This window comes from Ambystoma mexicanum, chromosome 1p (assembly GCF_040938575.1).
Source record: "Ambystoma mexicanum isolate Mex_15411 chromosome 1p, UKY_AmexF1_1, whole genome shotgun sequence".
NCBI lineage: Eukaryota > Metazoa > Chordata > Amphibia > Caudata > Ambystomatidae > Ambystoma > Ambystoma mexicanum.
Genome location: NC_090921.1, coordinates 1,071,029,144 through 1,071,043,212, shown reverse-complemented (window position 1 = coordinate 1,071,043,212; position 14,069 = coordinate 1,071,029,144). Strand labels below are relative to the sequence as shown.

The window sequence follows — 14,069 nt, the reverse complement described above, 5'->3', positions numbered from 1 at the left end:
CCATCAATACAGGGAAAGGTCTCAAACAGGGGTGCCCACTTGTTTCAGCCCTTTGTAATTTATTCACTTATGATTTAAATTAAACCTTGGAAGGGGCGACAAGCTTTCCACCTAGTATTAACGGTGAGTTCCTAGACAGATTGCTGTATGTGGATGACTTAGTCCTGATTGATCAAACACCAATTGGGTTGCAACGACAACGGAGCAACCTACAGGACTATGTTGAACAAAATGGCTTGAAGATACATATTTCCAAGTCTAGGATACTAATTGTACAATCTGCAAAAGGGGAAAAAAACAATAGAAGGTCATAGTATTTAAATAACTAGTCCCTTATGAGAGTTGACGCCTTTGTGTACCTGGGGATGTACCTAAATAATAGTCTGAAAGACAGTCCAAGGCAAGCCTTTTTGCGAGTAAAAGCTAAAAACTTGGCAGCACAAGGAAGGGTGTTGTTGAACAAATATGGTGGTTTCTCACTTTCCTCTGTTATCTCGTTCTATCGCATGAAAGTGATTCCTACATTAACTTACGGTGCAGAGTTTTTTTTGCACTCCCTGCAAACCATGGTTGGTCCTTTTTGGAAAAAGGGTGCTTAATCCCTATTGTGTTCCGATTCAATTTTTGAGGTTGGAGCTCAACTTAATTTCAATGTATGCGACGGCAACTTGGAAGAGTCTGGCACTGTATTGTAAATGCATACTGTATGATCCTGTAAGAGGCTTTAAAATGTTAAAAGGCACTATTTGTAATGAGGGTGAGCCTATATTGGTTCAGTGGAAGAAAGTGTGTTGTGCAATTCTGGTAAATGTGGGTACCTCCGAGGAGACTTTACTGTCAAACCTGGCCTCTGTAAAACATAAACTATGTAGGCAAGATTGGATAGAGACACAAGATCAGAGACACTTATACAAACTCCATGCTCAATCCTACACGGAAGTCAGGCAATACAACAGTCTCCCTAAGTACCTGTGCAAATTTCCAAATAGACACTATCGTACACAGTACATGCTATTTTGCCTAAACCTTTATCCCAGTAAAGAAGTATTAGTTGCACAAAATCGAAACAGTGACAACGATGTGACATGTAGACTTTGTAAACACAAGAACACTAAAGAATCTCTTCAACATCTTTTATTGTTCTGCACTGCATTAACAGAAATAAGGTCTAGATTTTTTGGATTTTTTTTTGATGAATTCAATTCTGTGACCCCAGACGAGTGGTGGTTCATTTTTATGTGCAGAGAACATAACATCTTTAATCTTGGCCTTGATTAATTTTTTAAAAGAACATTACTGGAGTAATTTTTGTGGACATGATGAAAAGAAGAGGGGGAATCTGTTATGGATTTATGTTTGGTATATGTAAATTGTATTGGTTTTTAAAGTAGTAATAATGGTGAAAGGTTTATACTAATCCAACTACCAAATAAAATAAAATGAAAAAAAGAAACAAATGCTCTTGTTGACGATGGTATGTTGTCCACAAGTTTAGGCAAGAGTTGACACATTTTCCGTATGAGCATCAGGTAGGGGTGAGGAGCCTGAACTATCTTAAGCTTTCTCTGAGACCGAAGACAGGCTCCCTGATACCCCAGTTCCTGGGGGTCTTCTCTCCTAAAAGCCTCTATATACTGGTCCCTTCCCTCCTTTACCCCCTGTCCTGTGCCAAGCCATGCTCCTAGATCCTTCCTAGATTCTCTTTTTGTGCTCTTGCTAAACTTGTCTGACATCCTCCTGATCACCACTTGCTAGATCCTTTGCAGGTTCACTCCCTTCCTCCTTCTCTTGCCCTTCGTCCTGCTGTTCACTTATCTACTCTAGATGTTGACAACCTCGTGCCTTTCTGTGTTTAGCCTCCTCTGCAACTGTCGTCACCGTCCTCTGTGATCTTACTGCCCAACACCTCTTGAGGTTCAACAACCTCCTCAATTCCTTCTGAGGTGGATGACTCACCTCAATTCTTGCTACCACCTCCTGCAGATGTGAAACACGTGGGTATAGGCACATTACAAATGCTATATCATATCATGTGTTTCTCTCTTCTACTTAAATCCTCCATCCTGCTCCTTGTGATGTTGTCCTATCTCCTGCTTAAACCTTCCTTCCAACTCCTTCTGATAATGGTCTCTCTTCTAGTTAAACCCTCCTTTCACCTCTTTTTATGGTGGTCTCTCTCCATCTTAAATCCTCCTTCCACCAGAAATACTCGTGTACAGGCGCGTTATAAATGACGTATATCATATCACCACCTTCTAGTATAGCTATCTTTTCTCCTGAAATGCTCCTTCACCCTCCTTCTCCCAAGCTAGTATCCAACATCCTTCTACTCTCCAAATCCCCTTCCTCCCCTCTACAGGCTCTCTTTCCAAGCTCCTTCTTCTCTCCAACCATCTCCAAATGCTCTCCACTATCTCCTTCTTCAAACACCCACACTGCCAGACTGAGATCCTGTGCGCATATACCCCTGTAACCGTCCCTGTTGTCTAGACGGTGTGTAAGGGTTTGGACCAGTCCTGGAAAATTGAGGCTGTGCTGGGGTTGGATGTTGGTAACAAGTTCGCCTGGTCGCATTAAGTGATCGGGAAGGTCGATCAACCTTTAAGTGGCTGCTCCGCCATCTTGGATTTCGTACAGGTCATTGTTGGTATCTGCAGGGTGCAGCAGGAGCTGTGGTTTGCCGTTTCAGTTGGTCTGGTAGCTGTGAATGGTAATAATTATAGAGTACTTGGTTTACATTCTCCCTACCACTAAGATCCGAGGGCCAGAGCTTCCACGTGGTCAGGCCCTCTGGCCGACCTTTACAGTAGGGAGAGTGGGGTCGGGTGGCCATATTTTCGGTATGTCTTTCCTCTTTACCCTTTAGGTCTGGTCATCTTCCCCTTTTGCTATGGAAAGGACTCCTTTTAGGTTCTGCCCTAAGTGTAGGGTCAGATATCCTTGGAAGGACGAACACAGGACGTGCAACACCTGTCTCCCCTTAGATCACAGCGAGAAGCGGTGTGCGGCTTGTAAACTCCTTCGGCCTAAGACCCTTAAGGAACGCCATGTAAAGCGGTGGGCGGCATACGGTATGTCGTGGGTGGAGCCCCTTTCCCCCACCACCACACCCACTGAAAGTGACAGGGGTACCTCCGATGACCAAACATCCGTTGCGGATGTGATAGACCTCGAGGCGGACATTTCTAGGTCTGCCACGCCCGTCCTCGACCCTTCAGGGGACTCTGGTCTCGCTTCAGGGACAACACCCAATGACAGGGGCGTACATTCGCATTTCACTAAGCACATAACCCCTACACCTATTTCGACAGGTACGTCGAAAAAGGTGAAAGCGCCAGCAGGGGCATCGAAGATTTCGGCAGATTCCTCGGATCATACAGATCCAAAGCCTTCCCCGCATCCGCAGCAGCGCTTTGCGACTGGGCATTCAGACAAACACGGGCGCTACCCCTAAATCAGCTTTACACGTCGAAGCGTGGAAATCCGACACTTCGACGGTCCCGAAGGCCGCGGGAGGCCCAAAAATCACAACTAGGCCTCAAGGCAAAAAACCAACCGCTAGGCCCTCTAACGGCACGGAAGGCAATAAGTTTACCGATAGTCCTTCGGACCCACTAACTCACACCGATTTCGGTGATAATCAAACACAGCATCGCAAGTATTACTTCGGCGGTTGGGCTTATTCCTGTTCCGCCGAAAAACATGAGGCAGGCCGTGGACAAATCCTTGAATACTCCATGGGGCCCTGATTCTCACGATACCTATGAGGACAGTCACAAACCTCTTTCCAACACCCTGAGAGACAATTTTCAGTGCCGAAGGGCGGAAGACGACGCTTTTCTACCCGTAGGCCCGTCTGAGTCCTCTAAATGGACTAGGGAGAAATTTGAAGGGTGTATGGACCGTCTTGAAAGAATTATCAATTTTTCTGAGCATCCTTCTCCGAAAAGATCTTGTGGAGAGCCTAATCTTCAATCTGCTGCACATTTCCAAGAAGATCAGCCTTCTGTCCCCGTCCAGCATGAAGACATCGTCCAGATGGACACTTATAGAGACATTTACAGTGAAGATGAAAAACTTTCTCTCCTACAGAATTATGAGGAGGACCAGGCGGATGCCACGGACCCATGGACGCTTCCCCATCAAGATCAGGACACTGATATATTGTGCCAGGATTCCCCTCCATCCAACCCGGCTCGCCAGGCCTCGCCTGTAGACAACCAGATGGCCTTCAATACCATGTTAAAGAAGGCAGCTGAGCATTTTCAAATCTCTACTCAAGAGGCAGTGCCTGAGCAGGACTTTGCAGAGGATATTCTTAAGGAGAAACCGCCCTCTAGCCAGGCCATTCCCCTCCTTAATTCTGTCAAGAGAAGATTGGCTCCCTCCCTCGTGTCAACAGCTCAAACCCAGGCAGTGAACTCAAGAGTTGAAAAGTTATTTTGGCCAGCTCCTTCGGACCCACAGTACATTAAAGGGCATGCCACCCCCGATTCTCTAGTAGTGACTATCACCAGGAAACAGGCAGGGGTACCCCTTGCCCCAGGGGAGGCTCTCCGGATAGGGAATCCAAGTGGCTGCATGCCTAAGGCAAGCGAGTCACCTCGGCTGCCGCATATACCACGCCTATAGCGAATATTACTACGCTGCTGGCGAGTTATGCTGACGCTCAGTGGAACCTACTTCAGGAAGGCCTCCAGGAGGTCCCAGAACCCGTCAAGTCGAAGCTTCTCTCTATTGTGGCCGAAGGAGGGCAGGTGAACCAGAATGTTAATAAAGAACACTCTGGATACGGCTGAAATAGCAGGCAGGTCTCTGGCCCAAGGAACCTTACTCAAAAGGCATGCTTGGCTGCGTACCTCAGGGTTTAAGCCCGAAACACAGGCCTCGCTCATCAATAAACCAATTGAGGAAGCTAACCTCTCCGGAAACGCGGTGGATGAGGCCCTAGAAACAGCCAAAAAAAAGCATAAGACTCTCAAGTCTCTGCAACAAATCACTCAAAGACCTTCCACCCAGAGAGGAAGTAACTGTTGGCAGTTCTTTCGAGAGCAGTCCCGTGCAAGTCAGAACAACTATGGCATGGGAAACTTCAATACCGGACAAACATCAGGAAGCCCCGCATACTACCCTCCAAGGGGTCAGCGAAGCGGCAAAGCCAGAGGTAGAGGCCCCAATCCTAGAGGAGCCGCAGCCTCTGGTCAGAAATGACCATCAGATCCAGGTCCCCTCCCATGTCACCCCGGTCGAGGGGCGCTTAACATCTTTCCTCACGGCATGGGAGGGGAAACTTCAGACCAGTGGGTCATAAAAACAGTCACCCACGGGTACTGCGTGGAATTTGCCCGACCTCCACAATTCAGATTACCGCGCCCACAGCGCCTTTCACCGGACGATCTGCAAATCCTGAATCAAGAGGTGGAAGCGCTGCTGGGAAAGGAAACCATAGAAGCTGTCCCTATTCTTCAGGTAAACAAGAGTATTTATTCAGTGTACTTCCTTGTACCCAAAAAGGACCTCACCATGCGCCCTGTTCTAGACCTGCGCCCAGCGAACAAGTTCATAAAACTTCAGAAGTTTCGCATGATAATGCTACAGGAGTTGATCCCACTGTTGAAACAGGAGGACTGCATGGCAACATTGGACATGAAAGATGCATGCTTTCATATTTCAATGTTGCCAGCGCACAGAGAATATCTAAGGTTCATGATAGAGGACAGGCATTACCAATTCAAGGTACTCCCCTTCGGCATCGCCTCGGCGGCAAGGGTGCTTACGAAGGTCCTGGCAGTAGCTGCAGCACACCTGTGCAGGTTATCTGTCCCGGTTTACCCTTACCTCGACGACAGGCTCATAACAGGGGACTCGTACGACACATGCTTTTTCAATACCCAAAAAACCGTAGACCTTCTCTTCAGTCTGGGGTTCTCTGTCAACGAGAAGAAATCCCGTCTAGTCCCCAGTCAAATAAAACAATTTCTGGAACCTCTGATCCAGATGAAAGACGGCCTCGTCTTCCCCTCCAAAGAGAGGGTTCAGAACATGCTTTTTCAGATCCCTCAATATGTAGCCAGTCGGGAGGCGACGGTGCGCAAAGCCATGCGCTTGTTAGGAATTATGGCATCGTGCATATATTTGGTTCCCCACTTGCGACTGCGCATGCGTCCCAGGCAAGAGTGGCTCAACAGCCAGTGGTGTCAGGCCAGCGGACAATTGGAAGATCTGGTAGTTGTCTCGCCAGCCCTCTTTCTCTCTCTGCGGTGGTGGTCAAGAGAAAACCTCTTGAAGGGGAAAACCTTCACCACCCCTGCAGTGGAAGCCACTCACACGACAGACGCATCTCTCACAGGGTGGGGGCTCACCTGCTTCAGCAGACAGCGCATGGAGTGTGGTCCCCACAAGTAGCGGCCAATTATATAAACTTACTGGAGCTATTGGCGGTGTTCAAGGCATTAAAGGCTTTTCAGATGCAACTACAAGGGAAGACAGTGCTGATTCTAACAGACAGCACTACAGCCATGTATTACCTGAACAAACAGGGGGGAACTCGCTCTCCAGGGCTATCCAAGCTGTCCCAAAATATTTGGATATGGGCTCTCAAACACCAGATGTTTCTGTTGTCTCAACAGGTTCTAGGGGAAACTCAATCTTCTGGCAGACGTGCTCAGCAGAGATTTTCCTCTGCCCGAAAAATACGAATGGCGTTTGCACAAAGACATCGTGTCCAACGTCTTCGCAGAATGAGGCTTCCCAGAGATCGATCTGTTCGCAACTCAGCAGAGCACCCAATGCCAAGACTACGCCTCCAGGTACCCCCAGAACCGCTCCAAGGGGAACAGTCTCTGGATTACATGGTCACGGAAATGTGTCTACGTTTTCCCCCCCGATGCCCCTTCTCAACAAGATAGTGCACAAGATGCACCAGGAACCAGTTACAATGATACTGATGGGCCCCTTTTGGGCTCGCCAATCCTGGTTCGCTCATCTGATGGAAATGTACCCCTCCCCACCAATAAAACTACTCCGCCCATACAACATGTTGTCTCAGGACAGGGGGGAGACCCTACACCCATGCCCACAAACTCTGAACTTAGCAGCCTGGCTCCTGAGGTCATAGAGTTTGGACACCTACAGCTCCCTCAGAGGTACATGGACATACTCAGGGAAGCTAGGAAACCTAACACACGTTATTGCTATGCCAGCAAATGGAAACGTTTTGTCATCTGGTGAAATTCCAAGGGCGTCAATCCCATCGATTGCTCACCCACACACATCGTACTGTACCTTACCCATCTGTTAGACACTGGGTTGGTCTTCAATTCCCTAAAAGTTCATCTGGTTGCTCTCTCAGCCTACACACATCACAACAAAAGGTGTCGTGGTGGAAGATACTGGTAATTAAGGCCTTTATGGAAGGGGTTAAGATGATTTATCCTCCCATTTCTCACCCAGCTCCTGGGAGGGACCTATATGTGGTTTTGACCAGGCTCATGGGAGCTCCCTTTGAGCCAATGTATAAAGCAAGTCTAAAAGACCTGACTTATAAAACAGCCTTCCTAGTGGCTATCACTTCTATTAGAAGGGTTAGCGAACTACAGGCTCTTTCTAGACCCCTTTGTTACAGTCCACAGGGATAAGGTAGTTCTGCGCACTCACCCCAGATTTGCGCCTAAATTAATCTCGAAGTTCCATGTGAACCAATCGATTGAACTACCTATGTTTTTCCAGAATCCCACTACCATGGCCGAAAGAAGCCTACACACACTAGATCCACGCAGGGCAGTCATGTTCTATCTGGAAAGAACTAAACCACTGAGGAAACCAACCCAATTTTTCATTTCAGTGGCAGCTGGTAGTGAAGGGATCCTGTCTCTAAATCGGGTATCTCAAGGTGGATTGTCAAATGCATCACACTATGTTTCTCTCTTGCTAAGAGAGAACTGTCCTTCAAGCCTAGAGCACATTCTACTCGGGGCACTGGGGCATCCATAGCATTCATTGCAAATGTTCTCCTTGAGTCCATTTGCAAAGCGGCAACCTGGAGTTCTGTACACACCTTTACAAAACACTATTGCCTAGACACTCATTCTAGGTCTGATTCTCAGGTGGGACAAGCAGTACTAAGACATCTGTTCTCTACTGTTCCTTCTCACAACCCACTTCCAACTCCGGGTACTGCTCGCTAGTCTATGCACAGCATGTGATTCTAAGCAGATTAACAAGCATCAGAAGACATGCATTACTTACAGTAATAGCATTTCTGATGATTGTATCTGCTTCGATTCACATGCGCCCTCTCTACCTCCCCGCTCGGGGTGGAAGGAACATAGACATCTTACTACTTCTCTCTTCTTCATGTACTCACTAGTGTTACAGATACGCCTATGCCGAAGTCCCCATTCGATCCCTGAAAGACAAGATGCAATACTCCGCGGTTACCACTGGATGTCGGACAATATGCACAGCATGTGAATCTAAGCAGATACAATCATCAGAAATGCTATTACGATAAGTAATGCATGTCATTTGTTGTAGCATTACATGAAGGATTTAAATGTCTGAAGAACAAATTAACTTTTCAAAAATGCATCCATCTTGAATTTCAGATGGTTCTGTGTGAAGGGCTAGCTGTGATTAACGTTTGCGTGTTGTTTGGGTAATATATATTTTACTTTTGAATTCTCACTTGCTTGCTCTTACATTTGCACTAGAAGCTTGAAACTAAAGAGAAGCACAAACGACCATATTTCACAGAACAGAGCAGAGAGCATCTATAAAGTGCTCCTTTACAGCATTTACTGTGAAATTAGTTTTTAATTAACAAACGCATTTAATGTTTAGGGTATAATTCTAAAGGATTTTGTGCGTGTACGATTCCCATTACAGCACATTTTTGGTCATCGCATAAAATTCCTGTGTAAAATGCATGAGTAAAAGTTTTAAACAGGTATTTCATGCCATACCACCTCTTCATCATTTGTATGGCAGAGAGTGGGCAAGGGAAGTCATTTGTTTCCGCATCCCCCATCCTCGCCGCCAAACTCCAGCATAGCATTTTTATCCTAGCATAAATGCTGTGGATTCCCATCGAATCCACATGCTTTTTACACCAGCAAAAAGTATGCAGATTCCATAGGAATCCATTGCAAATGCTGTCTGCCATGCGTAAATAGGAGCCAGTGTTTACTTACGTTGCACTGCAGAGAGCAAAGGGGAGTGTAAAGGCAACTTTTCCTACAGTTTACACCTTCCTTTGTTGCACTTTGCAGTGTAAATGATGAAGTGCAAATGTAGACAGTCTCTTCTGTGCAATTTATGGGGACTTGGAGCATGTGCTCCATTGTGTGAAATTGTAAATACATAAATCACAGCCTTTCAAAGTTGTAATGAGGTTCTTTCAATATTAAAATGTTGCGTCAAACATAAACTTGCCATTGGAAAGCATTGGGTTAGAGGATTGTTTTGGAGGGTCACAAGAGGCAAACTTTCATTTTAAGACTATGAATTACAGTAGAATTCTGGCCAGAGGCTTGTGAGTCACATGGAGCTCTGATGGAAACAATTGAGTACCCAATAATTCGTTTTTCGGGAATCGGATGAACAGAGTTCACCTCTTCATCTCAATGGGTTAAACCAATACTTTGCCCAATAGAGTGAAATCGGAGAATACATATGTCAAGAGATCCCACCATTCCCAGCTGTAATTTGAAGGCCTATCTGTCTGATACTGAGAATCGGAAGGTATTAGCTAATCTCAAACTCACTACATTGAAAACTGAATTACTTCTATTTACACCGCCAGGTTGTGACAATCTTATTAAATCTGAGCCGGGTCCCCTTGCTAGCGATGGTATTGATACAAATCTTGCACCAGGTGCTACATCTTTCGATTTCTGGATAAAATCTCTTGATTTCTGGATTGGGTTGGGGTAAGAGTGGGGCCTAGTGGCTAGTGGGAGATAGGGGTTACAAGGGTGCCCCTCATAATAGAGGAGTTGTCAGTGGAGGAAGGGGCCAATGGGCTGAGGGATGAGGCTGTGGGCCCCCCCCCGCACAAGACGAAGGTCAGCGGGGTATGAATAAAAATTTGCCACAGGGACTTAACCAGACACAGGAAAATGCATCTCAGTAAAAGAGGCCTGTGGACAATTTTCATGGATCTGAACATTCAGTCTTTCAAATGCCTAGTATTCTTCCTGGGGGTTCCCTAGTCTCAAATAAAGTCTCAGTGGTGTAGCACCCATCACGCTTGTTGCATACAACTCACAGTTTCGGGGATATAGCACCTGTTAGCTTCCACAGAGCAGGTGCTGACAGGCCTTGCTTTCCACAGGGCATCCAGCTCCCTCCAGTATCTGCCCCTAGGGCGCTTTCTGTGCCTCGTGCATTCACATTGATACATGCAAAAGAACTCTGGTATCAAAATAGGGAGTCTGACAACAATAGGCTATAGCAAACAGGCTTTATTGCAATAGAGATCAGAACACAAAGCTGTGGCTAGTGGCAAAACACTCTCTGCCTCTAATTTACACAGTTTGTATTCTTTTCCTAACTGTCGGGAGTTTCTTGAGTGTATCGGCCTCTGACGTTGTGCTATCCAATCCAAAGATTTACGCCTTCCTTGCTGTACCCAATCATTGCAAGGGCCTTTTTTATCATCATCACTGGGTGGGTTCAGCAATAGGTCTCATAGCGCCTGTATCTTATCAGGCAAGTGAAGAAAACCTATTGTAAGAAATAGATATTTTTAAAGCTTTATAAGTTCGTATTGTGCTGTGTACGCTAAAACTACAGCAACATTGTTCCCCGTCATGAGATCTCGTCCAATGACCTTGCTGGTACGTACTATCTACAATTTGGTCCACGAATGTAGTAGTGTCTCCGGGAATTCATCCAGCCTGGTACTTGGTAAATGGTCAAAAGAAATGCCTTCCAGATATTCTGTGCTTTTCCAGATGCTTGTAGCACATACCCCAACATGGCACCCCCAAGCTTGGTCTTCTTTATTGCTTGATCCAGCAACCCTGACACTTTGGCTAACTTGTCTTGTCCTACATATTCAATCAACATGGGGTTAACTGTATAATGCTCTAAACATCACATTCTATCTTCTAATATGTTTGCTATCATTCGAGGGCTGTGACAGCACCCGGCTCACTCCTTGGGCATCTCAGTCCTAGAGATATAGTGCCCTACTCTCCTCCTGGAAAGCTTCTACCAGCAAGTACTTCTTACCCCTAGCTTTGTCACTCTGAGGTCTAGATATCTTCATCTTCTAGCATTCTGCCTACTCGGTCAGCAACAATGCCTTCCTACCAATATTTCTTTCACCTTGCTTAGTTTTCTTTGTCAGGCTGTGATAGTGGCACTCTCAAGCCAGCAGTCTTTCAACACACTACTACTAGCAAGTATTTTGTTTCCCTTCCTTGGGTTTTTGTCAGGCTGTGGTATTGTCCATCTAAAGCCAATGGTCACCTTCCTCGGCCAACATAAGTACCATTCTATGCACTAGTACCAGGAGAGATTTTTTTCTACCTTGCTTAGGGTTTTTGTCAGGCTGTAATATTTTCACTCTTGAGCCAGAGGTTGTCCTCCTGGGGCTATTGGTTCCCTCAGGGTTATAGTTTCTTCTTGTTATCCTGCCAAGTCTTGCCCAACCCCCCTTGCAGCCACTAACACAGGCAGCAAATGGGTCTCGTCTAAGTCTTCAGAGAAACATTTCTCTTGATCATTGCCTCCTCTTTGCTGCCTTGCTTCCCAAGCCAGCTCCTGATCTGTAGCCCAGCTTCTGCCCTCTACTGCAGCAACTTGAATATCTTCTATTGAACTCCTGATTGTCTTGGCCAATTAAGGTTTCAGTTGATGATTCCTGAGTTACTCTTTATTCTTTATTCTTTGAATGGGATTGGTTTTCTTGCTTGTTCCACTTGTTTCCATCCTTCAATTAGTTGCCTTAGGGCTGATCAGCTGTACTCAGTTGTTCTGCCACTACTTAGTAACAGAGCGGCGGCCAAGAGCTTAAAGAGTCTGCTGCCATATTGGAATCTGGCAGAGGTAACATGGCAGCTGAGCTGCAGCTCTGAGTCATGTCCCCTGAAGACCTTCTGGTAAGAGCATAGTGACGCAGAAGCCTCAGGAGCCAATTCATTCACTCTTTTGGATGCAAGGCTGGAGGAGCAATAATGTGCTCTTGAAGGTAAACACTGGAGCAGGAGGCAGTTGTGGCGATGCTCACACAGACCTCTAACTGGAAAACTAATTGAATCACGAACCACAGAGGTAAAACTCTTTACAGGATTTTGTGACAAGGTTTCATTTTCCATGAGGGTTGACAGTATTTAGGTGGAGACATTTCACAATATCTCCTCTTTATAACATAAAACATAAGGGACTGGGACCATAGACAGTGCTCCGGGAAGTCCCCCATTTAACTCCTCCAGATAGCACATCTCAATGTGACTTCGGGGTGAGGGAAGTAGTTACTAATGTGACTTTTTGTCACTAGCAGTCTGAGAGGTCTCACTGACACCTACCCTTCCCTCCTGTCTATGGCATACTTTTCGTAGGACAGAGATTCATAACTGAATGTTTGCCCAAGGAGGATCTGCACCCCATTGAAGAAGTGGGCTCTATGGAGACCTTGTTAGAAGTTGATAGCCGACAGCTTTAAATGTGATTTTGACACCCCTTCCTCCCCCAACTTGGAATTGATATAAATAACAGGATAACAGGAAAGCTTTTAGTGAAGTAATGTGGTATTTAATGAGTGAATGATCTATACAAATGTGAGAGTATCCCTTTCAGAATATCAGTATTCTTTAGGTTGTTCTATTTCCTTAAGTGTACTAACAGCTTGATGTGTCTTCTTCTTTCAGCCTCTGGAATGTCGGTCTGACGGGTAACACGCTAGCAATGTTGATTTCATTCCTGCCACTTTGCACACACCTGAGGTAAGTGTCATCAATGAGTTCAAAGAAGGAGGACAAGAGATAGGTCTCTTAATGCTTTTGTTTAATTCGCTTCTTGTAACCTGCCCTTCTAATACAAACTAATGATCGAAACACCAAGAGAATACTAGTATATCATCAGTAATTATCTAGGTGTGCTACTGATCTGAACATTTTGTTTTTTAATGTATTTTCTAAATGTTGGTAATAACTAAATCATGCAAACTTACCTTGCTATCACTTCTGTTGCTTATATGGATGTAGCTGTGGGGAGTTTCTTTTTATAGACCTTGGAGCTCATGCTGAGGGGAGCCGTTATGTGTAGACATACACTTAGGCATCTCCCTGCTGCCAAATTGTGGTCATTTGCATGGTAGATTACAAATGTGCAGGGCAAAGGGTGACATACATGCATAAATGCCGGCTTTTTGCCCTGCATGGTAGGAAGCGTTAACAATTACAATTAAACGCTACCTCCCTTGCGTGCATGGTGGACAGCATTTACAATTGCACTTAAACACTCCCTGCCATGTGGGCAAGGTAGGAAGCATTTAATTGTGATTATAAATGTTGCCTGCCATGCAAGCATGGTAGGCAGCATTTACAATGGATCCCAATGGAGGCCGCCTGCTTTATGCTGGCGCTTAAAGCCAGGGGGGTCCATAATGATCTGAATTTTAATGCCGGCGCAAATGCTGGGACATTTGTGTGGCGGAGAGGAAGGGAGGCCCTCCTCTCCACTATACAAATGAATGAAAATGTGGCGTGGCGTAAATGAAACGTGTAAAAGCCTTAACCAAGGCTTTTATGCCTTTCATCCACATTACACCACTGATTAAAATAGGCTCCATCTTTTTGGATGGCAGGGGGCTACAATGAGAATGGGTCTGTGCCTTTTGAGCTTACTATGCTAGTGATTCGGTGGAGAAGGATTTTCTAGTGGGCGCCTGTAATATTTTTCTCTACAACCTACATTGTTGTCATTAAGAAAGCTGCGAGAAAGTGTGTGCTGAAAGATAAGTCTACCATTGCTCAGGGACAGGTGCAACATATGGACTGTCAAATCTCCCTTCATTCCCCAAAGAGAATCGGAACACACCCTAGGTAGGAAGAATGAGGGGC

General features: G+C 45.7%; 1 protein-coding gene across 3 annotated transcripts in view; it reads left to right on the top strand.

The window, feature by feature from the left end:
* Window positions 1-14,069, top strand: part of LRRC71 (leucine rich repeat containing 71) — a 1,520,862-nt gene that overhangs the window by 485,668 nt on the left and 1,021,125 nt on the right. For all 3 annotated transcript variants that reach the window (XM_069604555.1, XM_069604558.1, XM_069604556.1), the window contains one exon: window positions 12,876-12,950. In XM_069604555.1, coding sequence (XP_069460656.1) covers window positions 12,876-12,950 — 75 coding nt within the window. The remainder of the gene's footprint in view (window positions 1-12,875; window positions 12,951-14,069) is intronic.